At 41.0% G+C, this 22,449-nt stretch overlaps 1 protein-coding gene across 14 annotated transcripts in view; it reads left to right on the top strand.

The window, feature by feature from the left end:
• Nucleotides 1-22,449, top strand: part of LOC119885510 (R3H domain-containing protein 2) — a 73,714-nt gene that overhangs the window by 17,677 nt on the left and 33,588 nt on the right. For 12 of the 14 annotated variants that reach the window (XM_038695564.1, XM_038695570.1, XM_038695573.1 and 9 more), the window contains exons 3-6: nt 19,269-19,346; nt 19,882-20,039; nt 20,911-21,135; nt 21,574-21,615. In XM_038695564.1, coding sequence (XP_038551492.1) covers nt 20,974-21,135; nt 21,574-21,615 — 204 coding nt within the window. In that variant the 5' untranslated portion in view covers nt 19,269-19,346; nt 19,882-20,039; nt 20,911-20,973. The remainder of the gene's footprint in view (nt 1-19,268; nt 19,347-19,881; nt 20,040-20,910; nt 21,136-21,573; nt 21,616-22,449) is intronic. The other 2 variants (XM_038695569.1, XM_038695565.1) reach the window with 1 other exon arrangement.

Here is a 22,449-nt window from a genome sequence, read left to right as displayed (position 1 = left end):
TATTTAATACACATGTACTTTTCCTCCTCCAGGTTGTGGATAGTGACTCTGTAGTGGACAGTAGGGCTTGCCCGAATGTCATTGTCCTGTTATGGTGATTGTTTAAACGTGTTTTTTCACGAGCTACAGCTATGTATTTAATGGATAGAAGCAGAACAGCAGAAGAAGGATAAATGCCCACTAAGTTCTGTTGAGTGAGGGAGGATCGGATATGGGAGAGATGGCAGCAGCATGGGTGCAAAGTCTGTCTGTGTGTGCGTGTGTGAGAGAGAGAGGGGGGGAAAAAAAGAGAGTGCTTGGTTTATTTATTCTCAAAACTAGGCTAACTGAGTGATTATTACCAAATATTTGTTTTTAACTTTGTTATATCACGGCTAGCAGACCCAAGTGCAGGACAAAGAAAGGGAAAAATATTTATTGCAGGGTTAAAAGGATCGTAGGCCTATATTGAGCAGGTGAAGAGCAGGCGGAGTGAAAATCGATGCGTGCTGAACCAGGTTGGTGGCTGCTGTACAGAGCAGGGGGAACCGTAGTGATCAATCCAGAGTGAGAGAGTCTGATCTGAGCAAGTCTAGAGCCGAATCCGGGAATAGTTTAGCCAGGCGGGGGTCCAGGCGGAGAGCGCATGGGATGAGCGGTGTTTCCAGTAGCAGAACTAAATCTCAAACGTTATTATGCAAAATTTACTTTTAATTTTTAATTATAGCGACAAAATGCACTTCTTCTACAATTGGCCTAATATTAGTAGGCTTATTTAAATGCGTTCATGTTGTTACTGTTTCCAGCCTACAGTTTGATACTGATTTTTGACTGTTTTGATCTGTAAGGAAATTAAGCACTTGTAAAATTAATAAACACCATAACTTCCACACTACTGCTGTCATCACTCAGTTTAAAGTGCTCCCACACAGCTGAGGGCTTCATTTCGTTTTCCCTTTGATGTGAACTGGAGTGTTATGTTTGCTGCTGTCGGCGGAGGTCAGACGCACAAAAAAACCCTCAAATCTCATAATTGAAAATCGAATGTGTACCCAACGGTCGAATATTCGGGTCTAGCCCTAGTGGACAGATTTAGCTGTTGCCAGTGTGCCAGTATGTGCTGCTTCTGGCCGCCTCCTCCATAGAGCAACATGCTCCCCTTGTTCTGTTTTACATCTGTTTTACTAGTTATTGTTATAAATATTGTTTAACTTTGTTCAAGTTGTGAAATACACATTTCAAAATGTCTGTATTTTGCGCATTCATTGACAACTAAGCAAGTAGACTCATAGTACTATTTGTTCCATTATAATCAAATTGCAATATTGTTCACAATAATCGCAATATTACTTTTTCTCCAAATCGTGCAGCTCTAATTTTTAAGTAAAAACAAGCTACTGATTACAAAATGACCCCAAAACATGCAGCACCAGTCAGTAACTTTAACACCTTCTTGTCACAGTTTCTATTTGGCCAAATTTTCTGTTCTCTCCCTGTGAACATGACAAAAGAGGAGGGAAGACTAAATCATGCCTGCGTGTGTGCTAATTCAGCAGGGATGATATTAAATGAGAAAAGTTGAAACATATGTGAAAGCAACACAGAATGAGAGCTGCGCTGCATTAGATTCTGTAATACTTTTTGAATTGACAATTCAAAAATTGTCACCTGCCACCTGAGTTATGTGTTTACTTTATATAAATAAAAACATTTTCTTCAATAATTTATGTAGGAAAGGCAGAACAGGAAATGTTACCATAATGCAGGAAAGTAAGTATTAAATGCTCAAAATTTTCTATATCTTGTGACAGCAGTATGGTGCATTGCCACACCTCGTGAGCTAATCTGACCCCTTATATCCCCACAACTTTTCAACACAGTGACGCCCCTGCGTGTAGCTGTCTTTCTCTTGTTGCAGTAGACAAATATACGTTATCTATACAACATATAAGCTTAAAAAAAGACCCCTCTTACACTGTCTCTGTACGTTTCTCTGCTTGCAAATCCTTCTCACCTTTTTCAGAATCAGTTTTATTACCAGTTACATTTTCACATATGAGGAATTTGCCTTGGTATAAATCGGTGCTTACAGTACACATAAACATAAATAGAAATATAAATCTATAAAAAGATCAAAAAATCTAAAAAGTATACAAAAATTACAATAATACTATAATGCAATACTGACAAGTGTGTGCAAAAAAAATCACAACATGAGCATAAAACACAGTTGAGCATTGGTGTAAAGTGCGGTGTCAGGAGTGTGCGTGTGTTTGAGGAGGGGGGCATGAGAGTCAGTGACAGTGGGGACCCGGGCCTTGTTGAGGATGCCCACTTGAATCGGAAGAAACTGTTCTTGTGACGAGATGTTTTGGTCCTGATGGACTGCAGCCTCCTGCCAGAGGGGAGAGTCTGAAACGGTTTGTGTCCAGGGTGGGAGGGGTCAGCCACAATCAGAGTCCTGGAGGTGTACAGGTCCTGACGCGATGGAAGGTGACAACTAATCACCTTCTTTGCAGATCGAATGATACGCAGCAGCGTACCAGATGGTGATGGAGGAGGTGAGGATGGACTCGATGATGGTGGTGTAGAAGTGCACCATCATTGTCTTTGGCAGTAGGGCTGCAACTAATTATTTTCGTAGTCGACTAATCTGTTAATTATTTATTCGACTAGTCACGATTATTCACCACTAACCCTAATTAAATCATTTAACTAATTAAATATCTTTCAAGTGAATTACGGATCTCCAACACACAGCCTAACTAGCTAACGTTACCATTAAGTGAACGAGGTTTACTATTCAGATTGATCACAAGTATCGAGACCAGGGAAGACAACTGTACACTAACAATGTAATGTCTATTTAGAATCAAAAAGCAACAGCCCCCTTTCATAATACTTCTGTATTTTATTTTTCCAAAGTGCTTATAAGTTTTATAAGTGGAGGATGTTTTGTAGGCTACATCACGAGCCAGATGTTTCTTGATTTACTTTAAAATGTTAATCAGATTCTGATTCTTTAAAATGTTAAACCATTACGCAGATTTTAAAGACAGAATAACAGCGGTACGAACATTGAAACTATCTTATAGTTGTGGCCTTTCCTCTGTTGTTGCTGTTGCAGTGATCTGTGTAACTGGGACCAGAGGGCTCTTTGGGCGTGACAGGCCAGCCTGACTGGCAGTGCTAACCTCGCGGGCGCTTGTGGAGCTTCTCAACTCCGAAAACGTTTAAACACACTTTCACTTCGCCATCAACACGTCGACGATGTTTTTTATAATCAACGTCGTCGATTACGTCAACTAATCATTGTAGCCCTATTTGGCAGGCTGAACTTCTTCAGCTGCTGCAGGAAGTACATCCTCTGCTGGGCCTTCTTGGTGAGGGAGGTGAAGTTCAGTTCTCACTTCCACTGTGGCGACTGGGGAGGGTGGGGTTGTACGCTTACTAAAATCTCCACTGTCTTCAGAGCGTTGAGCTCCAGACTGTTCTGGCTGCACTAGTACACCAGATGGTCAATCTCCCACCTGTTGGCAGACTCATCCCTCCCAGAGATGAGCCCAATGAGGGTGATGTCATCCGCAAACATTAGGAGCTTGACGGACTGGTGACTGGAGGTGCAGCAGTTGGTGCACAGGGAGAAGAGCAGAGTTGAAAGAACGCAGCCCTCAGGGGATCTGGTGCTGATGGTCCTGGAGTCAGAGAGATGTTTTCCCAGCTTATCATGTTGCTACCTGTCCGTCAGGAAGTCTGTGATCCACCTGCAGGTGGAGTCAGGCACGTTCAGCTGGGAGAGCTTGTCCTGCTGCAGGACCGGGATGATGATGTTGAAAGCAGAGCTGAAATCCACAAACAGGATCCTGGCGTAGGTTCCTGGAAAGTCCAGGTGCTGGAGGATGACGTGAAGGGCCATGTTTGCTACGTCGTCTACAGACCTGTTGGCTCTGTAGGCAAACTGCAGGGGGTCCAGGAGTGGGTCTGTGATGGATTTTAGGTGGGACAACACAAAGCGCTCAAAAGACTTCATAACCACAGATGTCAGGGCGACAGTTATTATTTATTTTTTATTTTTTTTACCCCTGACCAGTTTGCATGCCTGCGTTTAAAGACACTGTTCTGCTGAATTGTCTCCTAGCACATCCACTCTCCACACATCTATTGGTTACTTTATAGAAAAGCCGCTTTGAGTGTTTCTGTCACTCGTTTCGGAGAATGCGATTAAGCTAGCCACACCTAAATTAGGAGAGCACACGTATTCAAGCCTTTTATGGTAGATCCACTGAAATAGACCAGTGCGAGCTGACAGGCAGGTTAGCGACTTTATCCGGTCATTTTCTCTCTTTACAAAGACAAGTATTGCAGTATGAGAGTCCTACCTGAAGAGAGGCTATGATGTCTTCATGTTACGCGATATCAAATCAAATTGAATTATCAAATTGAGTCGGACTTGATGAATTTAGCGCGAGGATACACGTGTGAACGTCCGGTTTTCAAAATAATTTGTCTATACAGGATGGAAATAAGATTAATTGAATTATCTTCTCAGAAAGTAAAAAACATCATGTGTACATTAAAGGTAAATGGACATAATTGTGGATGTAATTCACTTTACTGGACCCTCTCGGGCCTCGGACCCACCCACCATAGTCTCTCCAAATCCTGTGGGGAACACTGAGTAAAACGCACATTTTGACTATTTAATTTATGCAATGGTAAAAAAAAAAAAAGGCAGATAAATGGAAAAAATTGAATGTACTTGTTTGGTGTTCGGGAAATTTTTTCATTATATTCGGTTTCAGCTTCGGCCAAGAATTTTCATTTCGGTGCATCCCCACTAAATAACAACATAAGAAAAAAACTGATGCCTCTGTCACCTGGACTGATAAAGCGTGAAACTAATAGGGGAGAGATGAAGGAGTGGTCTGCCGATTCACCACTATGTCAACTGCCTCAAGAGCTTTCAAGTGTGGCACCAGTGTGCGTTCACTCACTACACCGTGACGTCATGACCCTGCCTTCTTTTTTTGTTTCCTTGCTTAGGCTGGCTGGCTGGCAGCACTCGATTTTCCATCACTGTTTTGGCATGGCAGTCAGCTGTCATTAAGTGTGGCTGTGGCAAATGGACATGTTTGTGCAGATCATAGAGAACATTGGTTACCATCTGGACACATCCAGCTGTTGGCCAGTGCATTATTTAACATTTGCTCTGGTTATAGCTAAGAGCTATCATTTTCATGATGTAAATAGAAGTTCCACTCAGTATTTTAGAAGGTGTTCAGGTGTTCGAAAATAGCACAGAGTTAAGAAATAAGGCACCAGTGAAAAGACGACATACGACCCAGGAGGTCCAGTTTGAGGCCTAACTGGATGCCAAAATACTACACTGTTTATAATACTACGATCTATCTGGAATATATTTCATTGTCCAACACCGTGGAAACTGGCTAATCAGTCAACTTGTGAAACGTAAAGTGAAAAGAGTGATTGCTAGTTTTGATGGCACTTACTTCAACATCAACAACAGAGAAAGTGTACTTTACAAAATTTGGATCATGTCTGCGAGGGAAGGCAAAGTTATGCTCCATGAATTTTAAGAGTTTTGGTGGTTTAAATTTTCATTGTACTGATCTAGATGGTACCATCAGTTTGTTCCTTAAGTGCTGTCGAGATGTAATTTCTTTATCCTTATCTCTTAGTTGCCGACAGTAGGTCATCCATCACACTTGACTATATCACAGCATGTGCGTCAATCAATGGAATTGATTGAGCCTGTATTGATCTACTGTCTACATTATTGAAGAGTGGGCAGTTCAGAACAGTGTACTAGTGTGGCTAATCATTTTGTTAACAGAGCTTTGAAATTAAAATTTTTGCTACAACAGCATTCTTTTGAGTTGTGTGTTGTTGTTTTTTTGGTGAATTAATCTACTTTGATAAAGCCTTCCAAATTTTTTACAGTTCAGGTTATTAGAAGCTCCAGGTGACCGGTTAGTAAGTTCCTGTAGAGGAGAAGATCTAACTGTTCCATTGTTCAAGTAAATCCCTGGTTTTATAATAATGGGGCTGAATTTGACTGATATTGCAATATGATTTGTGATATTGGAGGGAATTATTATTTTTACATTATCTCATTTTCATTGAAAAACATATGTAATTGCTTATGGTATGATTTTTGAAGGGATCTGTACCAAACAAAAATGTTTTCTTAAGTCTGTAGAATATGACGTGTATGCCAGGACACTTCTGCAGCACAACAATATTTAATTTTAAATGGTGTTAGACGTTAACAAATGTTGCACCTCCTGCGATTTGAAAATAGCAGATCCACTACTATTTAACGTAGCCTCAAAGTAAACATACCAAAAACTAAACAAGACTAATTATTTGGATGCTTCCAAAAATATTCAAGAAAGCATTTTCTTTGCTGTTGGCATTTAACAGGAAGCTTGCTTTGTGGCCCTTGTAAAATTTTATATTTTAAAAGCTCATTTTTATGCTTTTGTTTTTCTCTGTAATGTAGCAAAGTGTTAACAACACTCACACTCAGCCCTGGAACTTAATGTGAAGTGACTTGAAACATCGGATTTCTATCTCTCTCCAAGTAACTGATCCGTCCCACAAGAATCTGCATTCAGATAGGTGGCAAAGTGAAACTTTGTTTTGCTTTATTTGTGGGGAAACTGACCACTGCATTCACAGTGATGTTCACAATGATGTGCTCCTTCACTGTAGGTCACAACGTGCGTGCAGTGTGTAACAGATCAGACGTACTGTTTTCAGGCTTGCCAGGAACTCTAGTTGCCTCTCATATCTTCCTCCAGACTCTTTTTGCTCCTTTCACTGTTTATACATGACATCATAAAGCTTAAGATAATGGCAGCTTTGTTCAGGTTGAAACAAACTGACTTTATAATAATTTGTGATGCCTTAAAATGTGTTGTATTGCACAGCAGAAAGACGAGACTCAACATATTTGCAATGGAGTGCAAAGGAGCAGGATTTCTCTTGGTGTAAGCAGAAAGATAACAGGAGACGGAGAGTGTTGGGATTATGAAATGCTTGGGGGGAGCGGAAAATGCTGCTCCGCTCTCAAACTGGATAGGACAGAAAATGATAGAAATTGGGTGAGAGACACAGCCAGAAAGAGACAGTAACAGTTGGTGGCAAACAGAGTTGCATTGTCTGTTCCATACCTGGGGTCATGTCACTGACTTTACAAATGTTCAACTTGGACGAAGCTACCCAAAGGGGTGATTTAATAGGCTTTTTAAGATAGAGGCAGAGCCAGTCCGCTAAAGACAACTAGCTAAACAGTCAGGTTGGAACCCAAGAGAGGGAGAGAGACAGCTTGAGACATTCAGAGTGCAGAGGAGAGATGGAGCCAATGAAGTTGTGTGGTAGCTCAAGCTTGGTTTATGCTCCTGTAGTCCTTGTTGGTCCCTCCCTCAGGGCTGGAGTCCCTGCCTACCTGACTGGGTGAGGCATTCCAGGAAAGCCCACTGACTGAGCTGGCTACTTATGTCATGCTCTGCTCTGTCAGGGCAGGGCTTTACTTATTAACATATCAACCATGACGACTGTTTACATTGAAAAGTATGTTAGAGTTCTACAGCAGGTAGTGCGATGCTGTGGTAGACTTGTTTGGCTGAGATGGTACAGAACAAACAGCTTAAGATGCTGTTCATACATGTGGTATTTTACATGCCTTTGATTCATGTCTTCCAACTACAACTAATTGGTGCTTTCAAGTTTTGGAGGGCACCTGCACGTAGCATGCACAAGTGCAAACACTTGAAAATACACATTACGCATAACAGATTTACTATTGCTAAAACTAAATTACATTGTTTTAATCAACTGATGTAATTTTTTGTTGTTTAGGTTTTTTCATCATGGCAAACAACAACACTTAAATGAAATACCAAAAGTGTAAACTAGTAGGCAACATGGATAAAATTAATAAATCATTATCTCTTGTTTTTATGTAAACATTTTTTTTACAAAAGTATTCATAGACTTGCCTGCGCAGGCTGTCTGCCCAACAGTATTTGACCTCGATTATGATTTTTGAACGATTATTTTGTGTTTGAACGTTTTTTTTTTGCCCTCATATTTCACTGACAGTATTTTGTATTGTAAATATGCCCAACTATTAAAGCTGGGTTTTATGTCTTTTAACTTCAGTGTACAGGTGCTCCAATCAGGATTTTCTGGGCCGATCACTGATTGCTGAAAGCAGTATTGGCTGACACCGATCGCTGGGGATATTTGGAGCCTTTTATTTATCATGTAGCATTATACAGTATACTGTATATTTATTTAATTAGTCCAAAAAACAATGTATTAAGTGTTAAAATTAACAGATGATTAAGTATCATGAAATGACAACTGTTTATTTTATTGCCAGGAAACATGGGCAACAGACTCCGCTCAGTCTGTCTTATGCCGTCTTTCCATTACCAGTACCAGCTGAACTCGCCGTGACTTGGTTTGGCCGTGCTCCTTTTCCATTGCAGATAGTACCCTGAGATGGCACCCCTCAATGTTGCTGGTCATCATAGCGACGCCACACACAACTGCGGCAACGTAATTTTCAATGCGACACACACACCGACGACTCACAAACATCTCTTCATAGTTAAAAAAGTTTCAACATTACTCAGAATGCAAAGACAGATGAGCGGTATGAAAACCTTACAGCTGTGTTTTCATCTGCCGTTGTTGATGCAGCGGTCTGTGTGACAGTGGGAGCAGAGGGCTCTGTGAGCAGGTGGCTGGCCGGCCTCGCGAGCCCCTCCCGCCGCCACTTGCGGAGCTCCTCATCTCCAAAAACTTTCAAGCACATTTTTGTTCCACCATCACTTTTCATAAAACTGTCAATATTCGAAATCGACACAGTCGATTTCTCACCTCAAAACTTCTCAGAAGTGGATTTTGTGATGAAATAATGTATGAAAATTTGTAAAATATCAAACTTTCTGTTGCTGGCCTCTGTCAGGCATGCGCAATGATGATGCAGTGAGTAGTAACGATTCTCTCTGACCAATGCTGTGTTTTCACGTCACGTTTTAGTATCACCTCAGCTCGCTTGGAACCTCGACGGAGGTGATACGAAAAAAAGTACAGCAAGTACAGGAACAACTTTTGTACATTGGAAAACCAAATAAGGCGAGTCGAGGCGAGCTGGTACTGTGCCATGGAAAAGGGGCTTAGACCGAAATCATAGCAATCTTATAGCTTAACAAATATAGCTTTACTGTGGCATCAACTACAAAAACAGATCAAACAGCATCTTTATAAATTTACTACAACCATAAAAACTGCAACAAAAAAGGCTGTAGCCAAAATAATTAGGAGATAAAGAAGCACAAGTATCCTGAGTCAATGATAAACTCTGAAGTAGCCGCTTTTTGTTCTGGAAAGCTCAGGCAGGTTCTGTGGGCTTTAGGGGGAGAGAGAGGAGTGGAGAGAGGGAGAGGAGGCTACAGAGAGGAGTCAAAACTGCCTTCAATGAGATTTGAAAATAAGGAAAATCTAAATTAAAGTACATAAATTCCAATTTATATATTGTTAATATTGCTTATAGTTAAGCTACTGTATTCATTATAATTTCATATGGTTTACCACTAGTAGGCTATAGGCCTTATATCATTTCAGTGGACTGTTTTCATTTTTTATCCTTGTGTAAGAAGCATTGTCTACATCTCACACACTGCCACCGACTTCATCAGAGGAGAAAGTAGCAAACACTCTAAATACGACCAGCAGGTTTTTATTTGATTTTATAAAGGTTAAAAATATGGGAGATTTATGGGGAAACATTTAAACGGGAGGATACTGGGTGAGAACGGAAAAATGCGGTAGAATCCCGGTGAAAACAGGAGGGTTGACATGAGAGGAGTAGGGTAATGTGAGCCACACTACTACGTTTTAAAAAATAGTTTTCAATGTGATCTTCTCCTTCCACAGAAGTGTTTTAGCTGCGTATCAGAGCTGATCTCCGTTTATATTAAACTGAAAACGCATGTAGTGGCTGTTCAGGTAGCCTACACTGGGCATGCACGTGCCAGTGTAAACATGAAGCAGATGGTCTACTCCGCAGTTGCAGACGATTTAGAGAAATAAGAAAGTAATACAGACAAAGAACTACACCGGGCATTTTTTTTTTGGAATGACCGACAACGAAGTGGAATTGCTACTGAAAGTAACATGGGAGTACAGAGAGACGGTGGTGGCGTAAAACAGACTGGGAGTTGTCGCAAAGTAAATACGGCAACATGCACAGTAGGCTAACTGTTTTTAGTGTTATTTACACAGTACATATATTTTAATAAAAAGACCGAAACTAAAACTCTGTCAGTAGCATCGTGTTTTTGCTTTTGCATGAGAAGACCGACTCACAAAGCCTCACAAAGAGTGTGTGTCAAAGTTTTATAAAGTTCTCTGTTTTGCCCACTGGGTCAGCAGCGTTTTCAAACAAACATCATCTGATTCACCGTTTTAACCTGGACTGGAGGCAGAACATAGCAAAAGGTCTCTGTTTTGTAATGAAAACAGAAAGAGAGGAGCAGTCAGCTGATTGAGTGGCGCCTCTCTTTGCATCAGGAAACTCACACTGAAGGATCTCTCTCTGCCTGACACCATGAGTATCAAGACAATTAAACTAAACTCCGGTTGCAGGCAGCGTGTGTGTAAGATGAGCACAGCCGCAACAGTTTCACATGATCGCTCCTGCTTGTTGCTCTGCTTGTCTGATTGCTGCTCAACTCTCATTGTAAATGATTAACTCGCATCAATCCCTTCCTGTCTGAAAAGGATTTTGGTGCTACCTAGCTTTTAAAACCACTCAGACCTGACATTTTAGCTGCCGTTGAAAATTTGTCTTATAGGTTACAGGCTCCGAATTTCAGTTTTGATTATTTTGAATTAGTTAATTGTTAATTGCCCATCCCTAAGTATTTCTTTCAGGCTGCGGCCAAAAAAAATAAGGTTGGAGCGTAGTTGAGCGTGTGTCGCTGTTTCTGAGAGATTTAACCTCTGGCATGCACTGCAGGAGAAGCATCTTATTATTATATATTGTGTATTATGCATGCCGGCCCATATTAGCTAGCATTAGTCTGTAAAGCTAGTTGGGTCGATACCCTTTGATGCATGCTGACTTCACCTTGTGTGTCTGTAAGGGGATGGGTAGTTTCTTTCTTTCAGCTGAGGCCTACTTCCATATTCTGGAGGTCTGTTCTTATTTCTGTGAGCTCAATCTGTTAAGTTCAAGGTTCAGATCCACCAGACCTGATTACTTAGTCACAGATCTCATCGGGACCAAGTGGAACAGAACTGTCTGCGGTCAGACCATGTGTGAGGGGAGTCATCGCCAATATGCACATTTAAATAACTGTGTGAGAATGACTCACATTCTGATCACTGTGTAAGCCCCATTAAGTCTGTGTTGCCTGTGTGTACATCTGCATGCCTTGTTTGGTTGCGTGTGTGCGATTGAGCCGTGTTGTTCAGGCTGCTGTGTTTTTATGTGTGTGTCTGTGCAATGTTTTATTTTTGCTTACCCAGTGATAAATACACTAGGCCTTGTAATTGAGGAAAGGAGGGGGTCGTGAGAGAGAAAGGGAGAGAAAAATATGGGGGTGTTGAGGGATATGGCTGATTTTCTCTTGGTGACAGAGCCTGTTGCCATGGAGCTGGTCCTCCCATTGGTGGAGATCTCGTCCAATCGCTTAACAGCATAGATTGTTTCATCATTGAGAAGTTTTTCCTCTCTTCCTGTCTCACTAGCCACCCCTGCTCCTCCATCTTTTTTTTTTTTTTTCCCTTGTTCTCCTCTTGCACTCTCCTTCACCCCCCCCCCTCCTCGACACACACAAATAGGAGAAGCTGCTAAATTGCATAACGTTTATAATGATTGCACAAGCTGCCATCCACTTTCATTTTGACAGTTATTCACAACTCACAATTCACAAATCTCTTCACTGTACTTGAAGCCAAGATACCTCCACAATCCCACATTCAGCCGTGGTTATATTTATTGGACAGCTAAAAAGTGTTATTATTTTGTATCATGTTTCTGTCCAGACGTTTTAAAGGCTAGGCGATGCCCACCGTTTTGGACAGACAGACTTTTTGTATTAGTAGCTGATGGTTCAATATCAGCCATGTTTTAAGTTAAAATGCCAGTGTCTGTCCAACACCTTAGTATGGTAGATTGACATTTGATTGACACACTAAAATATTGTTGTACTCAAGGTGAAACTGGAGAATGTGCTCTGGTGGTGTTATTAACACGCTCCCTAAGGGCTCTCTCTTAATAGACACACTGATGAGAAGATGCCTTCCAAGGCCAGCATGATCCTAGCATTGGACATAACATTGGCTATTGATGGGACCAAAATAGAACTGCATTAAGGAACAGGAATGTCCTGGTTATTTAGATTCTTAGATTAAGTTTTGCCAGAGGTGTTGATTTTTTTTGTGGCCTTGATAACCTCATGTTATGTATTTTATTGGGGACGTTTCAAGTGGTTGTTTGAATTTCACTGTGTAGTACAGTGCTTCAGCCACAGCTAAATATTCATAAATATTTATCGAAACCCAGTGTTTATTTCAGCTCTGGTATCACGTAAATGTATGTCTTTGTCTTCAACATCACCGACAGGGTTTTCTTGATTGTGACTCATTTTTCCTCTTCAGTTGTAGTTGTAGTTTCTCACATGGAGTAATGCAGTCGTGTCATTTGTTGATGCAACTTAAACCCTTTTCCAACATGAACTATTTAATTCCTATTAGCTCACATGCTGTATGTTAAATGTTTTGCTGGATATTAATGTATTTATCTTTGCAGTTGGCGTGAAAGAACATGAAGCGACTGTTTGTCAGATTATTATTGTGAGAGGGTTTTTTAACCTCTGCTCCGGTTGCACCGCAAGAGGAAAACAATTTATTTACAAACTGATATGATCTGATAAAATACTTATACCTTAAAACTGGGTGTTTTACAGTGTTTCCTAGTTTTTCTGATTTTGTGCATAAGAAATTATTGAAATAATACATTTATTACAGTGATCTTGCTGTGATCTCTATCCACTGGCATTCATTCTTTATGCAGATGGGAGACTGTTGTTCTCTTAGCCAACATCTCATTCACCCACTTTATCACCCACTTAATCCTTGTGTTTTTATCCTTCAGTCTAGTTTTTTTCCCCGTCTCAATACACTTTCTGTATGTTCCCCCACACATAGCAGAGAACTATACATAGGTTATAACTAGTGAGAGCAGCAGAGAGAGGGAGACTTGGAGAGAGCTGCAGAAAGGTAGGTAGATAGGTAACTAGGGAAGGAGGGAGAGAATGAGTCATAGCTCGTCCCACAGGAGTGAGTGGGCTGGCTGAGTGGAGGAGGATGGCGTCAGCAGCAGGCCTGACAATTTAAGAAGACACACTAAAAGAGGAAGAAAAAGAAAGAGACAGAGAGCTAACACTTAGTAGTGGGTGGATGGAGAGAGAGAGAGAGATTGATGGGAGGGGTTGATGTGGAGGGGGCGGAAAGCAGGAAGGGGTATCCTCAGCACTGAGAGAAATGAGAGAGGGGGTGGCAGGGAGAACGACAGAGAGAGATGTAGATGGAAACCCTGTCTTCCACAGCATTTGATCATCCCCTCATCAGTGTTTTATGTCTTGTTGGTTACGATGGTTTTCTCTCCAAATCTTTGATGCTATGGTCATCCAAGTTTCCCGGCTTAGTTTTTCTAAGCCATACAGGCACTTTATTTTGTTTTTATATAGCTCATGGCAGGCAATATGTACCACATTCTGGTGTCTGTGTTTGTGTTGGCCGGTGATGCATGTATCTATATTTTTACTGTACAGACTTTTAGTACGGATGTGCCTGGGCCGTTCCTCTACAGTCCCTAGTGCTCTGACAGCCCCCCTTGTCCCCCTCCCTGTGTGAGATTGTGCAACTGACGCAAAGGGGAATCCTCTCTGCCACAGACAAGCACTGGCATGCACACACACCATGAGCGCTGCTGATATGTGCAGGCACTGAGCTTGCACAAACTCTGCCATTACTACACACATCAGTCTCCGCTCTGTGAAGACATAACCTTGCTGCCTTTTGTGAAATGGGTTCTCTCTGACGTCAAATGGGAGAGGTGCGCAGCTGAATACAGAGGAGCTGAATTGGGTCGAATTGCCTGTGTGTGTCCCTCCCACTGCTGTCTGTGGGTTTGTACGCGCTTGCTCACTCCTGTTTGCAGCATTCTGCGCTTCCATTCACATACACCTTTCATTCAGCCTCTGCAGAGAAAATGGAGAGGCATGTCTGCTACGCATGCTTCTCCATTATGAAATTTGAAATAATGCAATGAATTAAATAAATAACTAATAGCCACAGCTCTCAATCATTACCCACACAAAATTGTATGAATGCACAGTGCTCATTCTCTGCTCACTTGCACTCTTGTCATTAATGAGAAATAAACAGAGTAGACTGTAGATTTATCTGTTCATCTGAAGTGTACTTTTTTTTTTTTTTATGTATCTGCTGCATGCATGTGCTACAAAATAATAAAATGCTGTGTCCCAAGTACAAATCCTTGCCCTGGACTATCTGGAACCTACATATCTTTCATGTATTTGGCATTTTAATTTGAGAAATTGATTAACTTTGTTTCAGCTAAAGAGCATAGGTTAACTTGTAGCCAAATGTAATGTTTTTAAAATCACATCTTGACAATTTCATACGTTGATGCTCTTTGTCAACAGCTGGTATCAAACTGTGGCTTTTGTCTCCATTTGCCTGATGTCTGTCAGGTAACCAGGCATTAATTATCAGCAGGGAATGAAATTAGCACCTGCCACCTGCCAAGTACAGGGCAAATGTTAGCTAGGCAAACATTTCAGGTCACCTATATTCCATATTTCTGCTGTCTGGTACCACTAACTCGGTGTTTACAAATCATATGTAGTTTTCAGAAGTGGCTTACAAAACATTGAGTGGCCAGTAGAAATGTTCAGTGACCCTGCCACAGTAGCAGGTGAGTAAAAAACATAATTTCAGACCCTGGTAATCCATTTAGTTAATCAGTTTAAAGACCGATGAGCTCTTCACTCATACCAGTCGCCATGCAGTAGAATCCTTCTCAATTCTTTGGCTTCTCCCGATGCTATCTGTTGCTGAGACCCTGACCCAGTTTGACCTGGAGCAGCTAAATTTGACAGTGAGCTCATACCTGCCTGAAATATTTTGTCCGGCCAGCCTACTGTCTGAAGTGGTGATATACATTCTGTGTGCCTAAACGCATACACACAGTGTTAACCAGGCAAATAGCTTTCTGTCTCTTTCACTCACTCACTCATTCACTCACTCACTCACTCACTCACTCACATGCATGCACGCATACTCACACACACACTCCCTTCCTTTGGTAGTCTGTGGTGTGGTAACTTGACACTGTGGGCAGGGCAGCGTATGACCTGTGTGTCTAAGCTAGAGATGAACGGTATGAAAATTTCATATCACAATTATAGTGAGCAAAATTTTCACGTTTATCAGTATTATCGTGGTATTGTTAAAATGTGCTGTAAATGTTCTGAAAGTAGTGATACAGAAATAATAAAAACAGCGCTGTGCACTTTTTGTTTGCGTAAGCATTAAAATAACAGTCAATACCTTATGTGAACATAAGTATTTGATATGGTAAAATCATATCAAATGTGCATTAACATTAAAGATGTTATAAATTATTTGCAATGACCTGATAAACGAAAACCATTTCGATGATCGTTGGATTTTAAATGAACAAATTATGTTGGTTGGGTGACTAAAGTATGTAACTGTTATCATGTACAATGGGTGAATAGAGTCTGCAGGCAAACGATGTATACAGCAGCAGAACAATGTGTACAAGAGTAGGTAACTCCGAGAGCTTCAGTTTACAAACTATTATCAAGTTAGACCAACGAACCTTGACTTGTTCCCTCATTATGAAGTCCCCACATCATGCATTGAGCAAAAAGTTAACTTACTCTGCACCTGCTATAAAACATTTTTCTTCGATCAAGTTTCCCTCACCAAAATACGACCACACTGAAATGGTAATACTAACAGTCAGGAATTTTACCGTGGTTTATCATTAAACTGGTAACCGTTTCATCCCTGGTCTCAGCTGGTTTGTTAGGACCCGGCAAAGTCAATGTGCCACCACTACATTGACAGATGATAATGATTGTTTATTTTTTTATTTTTTTGTGGTTAATGGGTGTCTGCCTATGTGCTCCATCTATGTGCTCACCTATGTGGGTGTCATGAGGTTTTGTGAAACCGATTTTGTAATAAGCCATCTTTTTTTTAAATGTTTAAAGTTGTCATTGTGTTATTTACAAGTTAAGCAAAGGTTCATTTCACGCTGATGAATGTCCTCGGAAAACAGTTGATTCAAAATTTTTAACCAAAGCTAAGCAAATACACAATTTCCAGTTTTGTTTATAACAGAAAACGGGGGGCTGTGTTACTGTTTTAAGGACCGATAAATTGATAGTGACACATGCAACTGTGATGTTGTTTCATAGCTGAAAGAAAGTGTCTGGAAGAAATGTAAAAGCGGTTGTTGGTAATATCATTTGATTGTTCAACCAGCTCTATGATTATTCAGGCTGGCATGCAGGAGAGGGGGACCCATACAAAATTTGTGTTAAGTCGATGCATGCTGATTTTTTTATTTTATTTTTATTTTTTGTGGCAGAATAATTCAGTTAATCATTGCTTCCACACACACAAAAATCTGAAATGAGCACATTAGTAGTATGAAGGACTAAATTAATGTTCTGTAGTGAAATCGGCTTGAAAAATAGCACACATACTGCAAAAGTGGTAGAAATCTGTCAAGTGGAGCTAGTTCTTAGGACATTAAGTGGGTTATCTATATTTGCTCTAAAATGCCTGATCAAAGCGCCGCTATCCTGCTGTATTACACCAGCCTGTAAATGTGGTTTTATGAGGCCAGCATAATGTGGATAACCAATTTTGCTGTGACATAACTGGCCAGAGTCCTGTGTGAATCAGCTGCCCTGCTGCATGTCTGCAGACACATGTGATGATGCAGACAGTTGGCAGAGAGATGCAATCATCAGGCCAACCGACACACTGACTGAACTGGGACATAATAGGAAGACATTTGTGCTGCTGCTGGTATTGTAGTTGTTGGGTCTCCAATATGTAGCATGTATTATAACACATTATATTTAAGTTCTTATGCCTGATAACACTGGTGATGGCGCAGTGGGTAAGACACAAGCCTTTGGTGTGTCCCACTGACATATCTACCAGTGTGTCCCTGAGCAAGACACTTAACCCCTAGTTGTTCCAAAGGTGTGCGACCTCTGACATAATTAGCAATTGAAAGTCGCTTTGGATAAAAAAGCGTTAGCTAAATGAATTAATGTAAATAAGGATGTTAAGGTAATGGTAGTAGGGCTACGAATGTTAGCAGAATACGATAGTAACATGGACATACTTCTGTATTGAGCTAATAGCTACATCACTTTGTGATATGAACTGTGTTGAATTCAGGGTATCATCCATTATGTGTTTAGATAATCTGTCATTTTTAATGTAATGTGCTAAAGGGCATGAGTATTTGTGTGTTAAGTGGCCATTAGTTTATGACAAGGCTTCACTACTCACCTCAGAGGGCTTTTTAGTTCAGCAACAGTAATTTGACTTTCTGCTACTACTTGATATCCCATGACCCAGATGACTGAGCACCCACATTGTCGGTATCACAGTCTAAGATTGCCTAAAACTTAAAAGAAATTGGAACACCAGCAATAGCATATCCTGGTCTCTCACTTTTTCTCTTCATCCTGCCATGTTCTCTCTGCGTCTGTCTGTCCATTCCTCTCGGTCCACACACCCTGCAATCCAAGTATTTATTTTTAATATCATTCTTCACCCTGCCTTTCTCACTGCTGGGTGCTCAACACAAATGTTAACAGTTGAGAATGACGTTACCATCTCCTTGGCAACCCAGTGGGCCTGTGTGTGTGTGTGTGTGTGGTGGGGTGAGGGGGGGTGAGTAGCTGAGTGGGGAAAAAAGAGAGAAATGGGTGGAGGAGGAGAGAATGGGTAAAGCTGGTTTATTCATAAGTACCCCATTTCTAGGTTTGATTCACAATTTGCAGCCCCTCCCAGCTAAGATGGTCCGCTCAGCCGTGAGAGAGAGATGAATGATTATCTTTGCTTTCTAATCCAAAACCATTCAGTCTTTTTGTGCAAGAATTTTGTGTGTGTGTGTGTGTGTGAGCGAGCAAAAGGAGTAGATTATTTCAAAGAGGCTGCCTCCAGTAGGTAGTGTGGCTGTATTCCATGCTGCTGTACGTGAGTGGGTTTGGGGCATGTGGGTGTCCTGGTCAGTGATGGGGGTGTAATGCTTATGCAGCTGCTGATGACGCCTTTGCTGTTGCATTGCCTGGGTCTTTCCCACGCTGGGAATCCCTGCCTTGTTTGTTCACTCATCTCATCTATCCTGCAGCACAGGACGGCACAGCGCAGCAGTACAAGCAGGGACATGCAGGAAATTGACCATTCCACGCTTCATGCATACAATCTGGCAATCACACTTCTGATGCCTGACTTTTTTTCTCGCTGTGCGTCTTTTTACCATTGTATGCACATGGGACTTAATGCACGCATTGCTTCTTCAGCAAGCACACAGAACTTGCTGCTGTTGACCCTGTGATACCAGAGGAAATAGGTTTGTAGGACAGATGGATTTATCTGTGTGGTCTGTGTATGGGTGTAAAGCCTAAGACGTCAGAGTTACTGCTTCAAAGCTGTTTTCAGTTCTGTCATGTTTTTCTATGCTGGGAAAATGGGCTTAATGATGTAAATTAGGGGAAGTAAGTAAAGACTGGTTATAATTGTGTAATTGGTGGAAGTACATGCATTTGAAAGCTACCTACAGGGTTTAAAAGTGTATGTGTTTATATTGTTTGTTCAGATGATCATCATCATTTCTCAGTTACACATATGTCCCATTCATAAAGATTGGTGCCCACACTGTAGAAACCTGCATTTTAAGTCAAATAATAAACATTTTAGCAGTTTTGGTATCTTAAGTACTGATTTGTGGTGCTCATTTTTAAGCCTCTGTGCTAGTATGCTGAGCTTTGAGCTGCTTTGTCCCCCTCCCTGCTACAAGCAGCAGCAGCAGCAATGAGTCACTCAGTGTGTGAAACATGACGTCATCCGTGTCTTCCTCTTCTCCTCTTGGTGTCCAGAGCTCCTGACTGGAGGACAGACCATGCTGCTGCACTGAGCCAGAGGGAAAGAAAAGAGAGAGGCCCCAGTGACCAGAGGTACTGCGCCCCTCCCCCTTGTCTGGCTGTCTTAACTGCTGCCTTTATTGCTGCCTGTTTCTGTTGTGCATGTTGTTGTTATTGTAATGTAGCTAAAGATGTGTCTTTTTGAGCAAGTTTGTAACCATACTGGGAAAGTTGAATTAAATATACTATTGATCTTGAGACAAGTTTGTTGTAAATGATTCTTATGAATGGAATGAAAAAGTTCTGGCTTTAACACAAACAAAAGAGGAAGGTAACAACCTTGTTGGGTTTGCTGGTCTTTATTTAGTTAACGTTTCCTTACTGGCACCAACCTGCTGTTAATGTATCAAACTGGCTAAAAAGTCTGTTTTATCCATCAGAGTTGAGTGGTCACTAGGGGCAGTGTAAGCAGTATGAGTGTAACATTTGTTTGGCTGTATAGTTTGTTGTGATTTTAAAAATAACGTTCCTTACTTGTAACAAATTAAGATTAATATCTTAATTAAAATTTAATTTCAGATTAACATGTATTATTAATATTTTTCACCTTTGTGTTGTTTCTTCACAGCCCCACCTCGAAGGTTAAGGCTTGATATGGACTGTGCTTCGCCCCCTGCTGCAGCCCAGCCCAGTACACTACCTTAGTGGGTTCCCCTTATCTCTGTGCGTGTGGTTCCATCCAGACTCACTGTTAAGAGTCCAGCACAGATCTGGTACCACCTACAGGTAAATAGTCAGGGCTCAACATTAAACTTACTGGCCAAAGACAATTTTTACTGGCCCTCCTTCCAAAAGTTATTTATCAGTGTTACAACAAAACCAAAGACTTATAAGTTATGTTATACTGTTAGCTTGTTTAATCGGTTATTAAATACTGGATGTAAAAAAAAACTAAACTAAAATGTAATCACAGTTAAATTATAAAAAAAAGGTTAACAAAACAATTTACTTTTAAAACAAAACGTACTAACAGACTCAAACATGACGTGCTCTCTCTCCTGCTGACAGCCATTTAATAAAAAAAATGTACACAGATCAGTGGATACGAGTCGCCTCTATCCTGATTGACAGGTCGCCATGGTAGTGACCTGAGACCATAAACTCATTATGAAAGTGTTTACTGAGGTTATAATTCAGCTGAGAAGTAGCAACATTTTACCATTATTTGTAATGGAACTGGACTTCTTTTTTCAACCAGCAGACTTGCCCCCTGCTGGCCGTTAGAGAGAATGCAGGTTTAAGTTCTGTCTGCATGGTTTCACTTTCAGACCCAGAGGTTGCCGCTTGATTGAGATTAGAGAAATAACATTTGACAACTACAACTCTGGATTGGACAACGGTGCGCGCCATGAGCTGCAAAACAACTGCAGGATGTCAAATACTAATGTTTTTGCACTGGCCCCGGGCTAATAGGCCACCGTTATTGTCGAGCCCTGATAGTATAGTAGTTCACGCTCTCTCATATCCTGTTTGTGTCTTTAGCTGTCTCTTTCTCCCAATTTTCTCTTTGGTCATTCATTGTCATCATATTTTATAGCCCTTTTGGTCTTTAAAACTTGACTTCCCCTCTCTCTTTTTCTTGCCTGTTTTCTCTCAGCCACTCCTGGGTTCTCCACCCAACCCCTCCCCAACTCCCACCCTCTCCCCCTCCCCTAAGAAGATGTCAGTGAGCCTGACAACAGAAATCCAGCAGGAGGGAGAGAGTGGGCCACTCATTGAGCCCTGCAGTCGAGGCAAGACCTCCCCTCAACCACAGGGTACCAAGGAAGGGACAGGAGATGGCCTGGAGCCTGAGGAAAGCTCCTCACAGGATGCGCAGGTGGTACGATATAAGAATGCGAGTGTGAAGTTTTAGACCGTTAAACTGTTTATGCAAATGAAGGATTTATTAAGTAGTTTAATAAAACTATATTAAAGGCCTGCCCCATGTGGATGCCTATCCCAAATACAGGCAGGGTCAATTCAGTGATTTTAGCAAATAAAAGCCCCGGCTATTAATCAAAGTTTTACGGACTATATTAATCCATAGCCTTCTGTTTATGTCATAAAAATGTATTTAACATTTAAAATGTGGTAATAAGTGGTACAGCGTGAGTTTGGGAAACTCAGATTTCTGAATTACAATGTAAATCTTTCCAAATGTGTGTAAATTTGTCTATTCTGCATTATATGTAGTTAAATTTGCAGGTAGTGAATTCTTATGTATATTTAATGTTCACCTTATGATAAACATCAGTAAAATAACACATTTCTCTTACAGAAACGGGCTCCTAATCACAGCCATGGCAGGAAAAGGGCCAAGGTAAGTTTTCAGGTTTTTTTTCCTACAAAACCAAATACTCATCTTTCCAAAAGTCCCCCACAGAACTTCCCAATCCTGCTCCCTGAAATAACCTCCTGCTAGTTTGTTGTATAAGACGACCTTCCATTATTAACATTCTAATCCTTTAAACTGCAGTGGACCACCTACTTGGTATCATTGGCTTAAAATCTTAAATCCTATGAGAGGGTTAAAAGTGGGTGTGACCTCAGTAAGGCTGTGAATGAGAAGAACACATTTAAGACCATTAAGACAATTATACAAAGATTAAACTGAAGTAATTGGTTTTGGAGCCAAGGAAGAACGATTTAAAGTCAGTGCTCGGCCTCAATTGGCAAGTCAGAAATCTTGGTCAACGGCCACATTCGGACAATTACTAAGTCAGCCTACTATAACATGAAGAATACAGATGTCTCAGTAGGACTTGAAAAGACATAAATTTATCTTCAGTAGACTCGACTACAGTAACGCTGTCTGTATTTATAAAAAAAATAAAAAATCTAAGCTGCAGCTGATTCAGAGCACTGCTGCTCATGTCGTCATTAACACCGAAGTGGACCACATCATTCCAGTTCAGAGATCTTAGAGACACTATTAGTTTATAAAGCACTGAATGATGCCAAAATACATTTCTGATCTTCTGTCACGTTAAGAATTGTGCATCTAACTACAAATGTAGTAGACTCGGGAAAAGACATAGTTGTGTGGAGTACAGTGGACTTGTGTGGTCCTATCTCTCTCTCCAACATTGCTTCCATTCTGTTGAGCAAGCTGCGTTCAGATACAGTGTGAAGTTGAGCTCCTTGGCTGGTGTTG

Source organism: Micropterus salmoides, unplaced genomic scaffold, assembly GCF_014851395.1.
Source record: "Micropterus salmoides isolate LMB-PRFRI ecotype aquatic unplaced genomic scaffold, ASM1485139v1 Ms_hic_scaffold_4, whole genome shotgun sequence".
Classification (NCBI taxonomy): domain Eukaryota; kingdom Metazoa; phylum Chordata; class Actinopteri; order Centrarchiformes; family Centrarchidae; genus Micropterus; species Micropterus salmoides.
The sequence above is the reverse complement of the archived record's forward strand: the minus strand, read 5'-3'. Positions and strand labels throughout refer to the sequence as shown.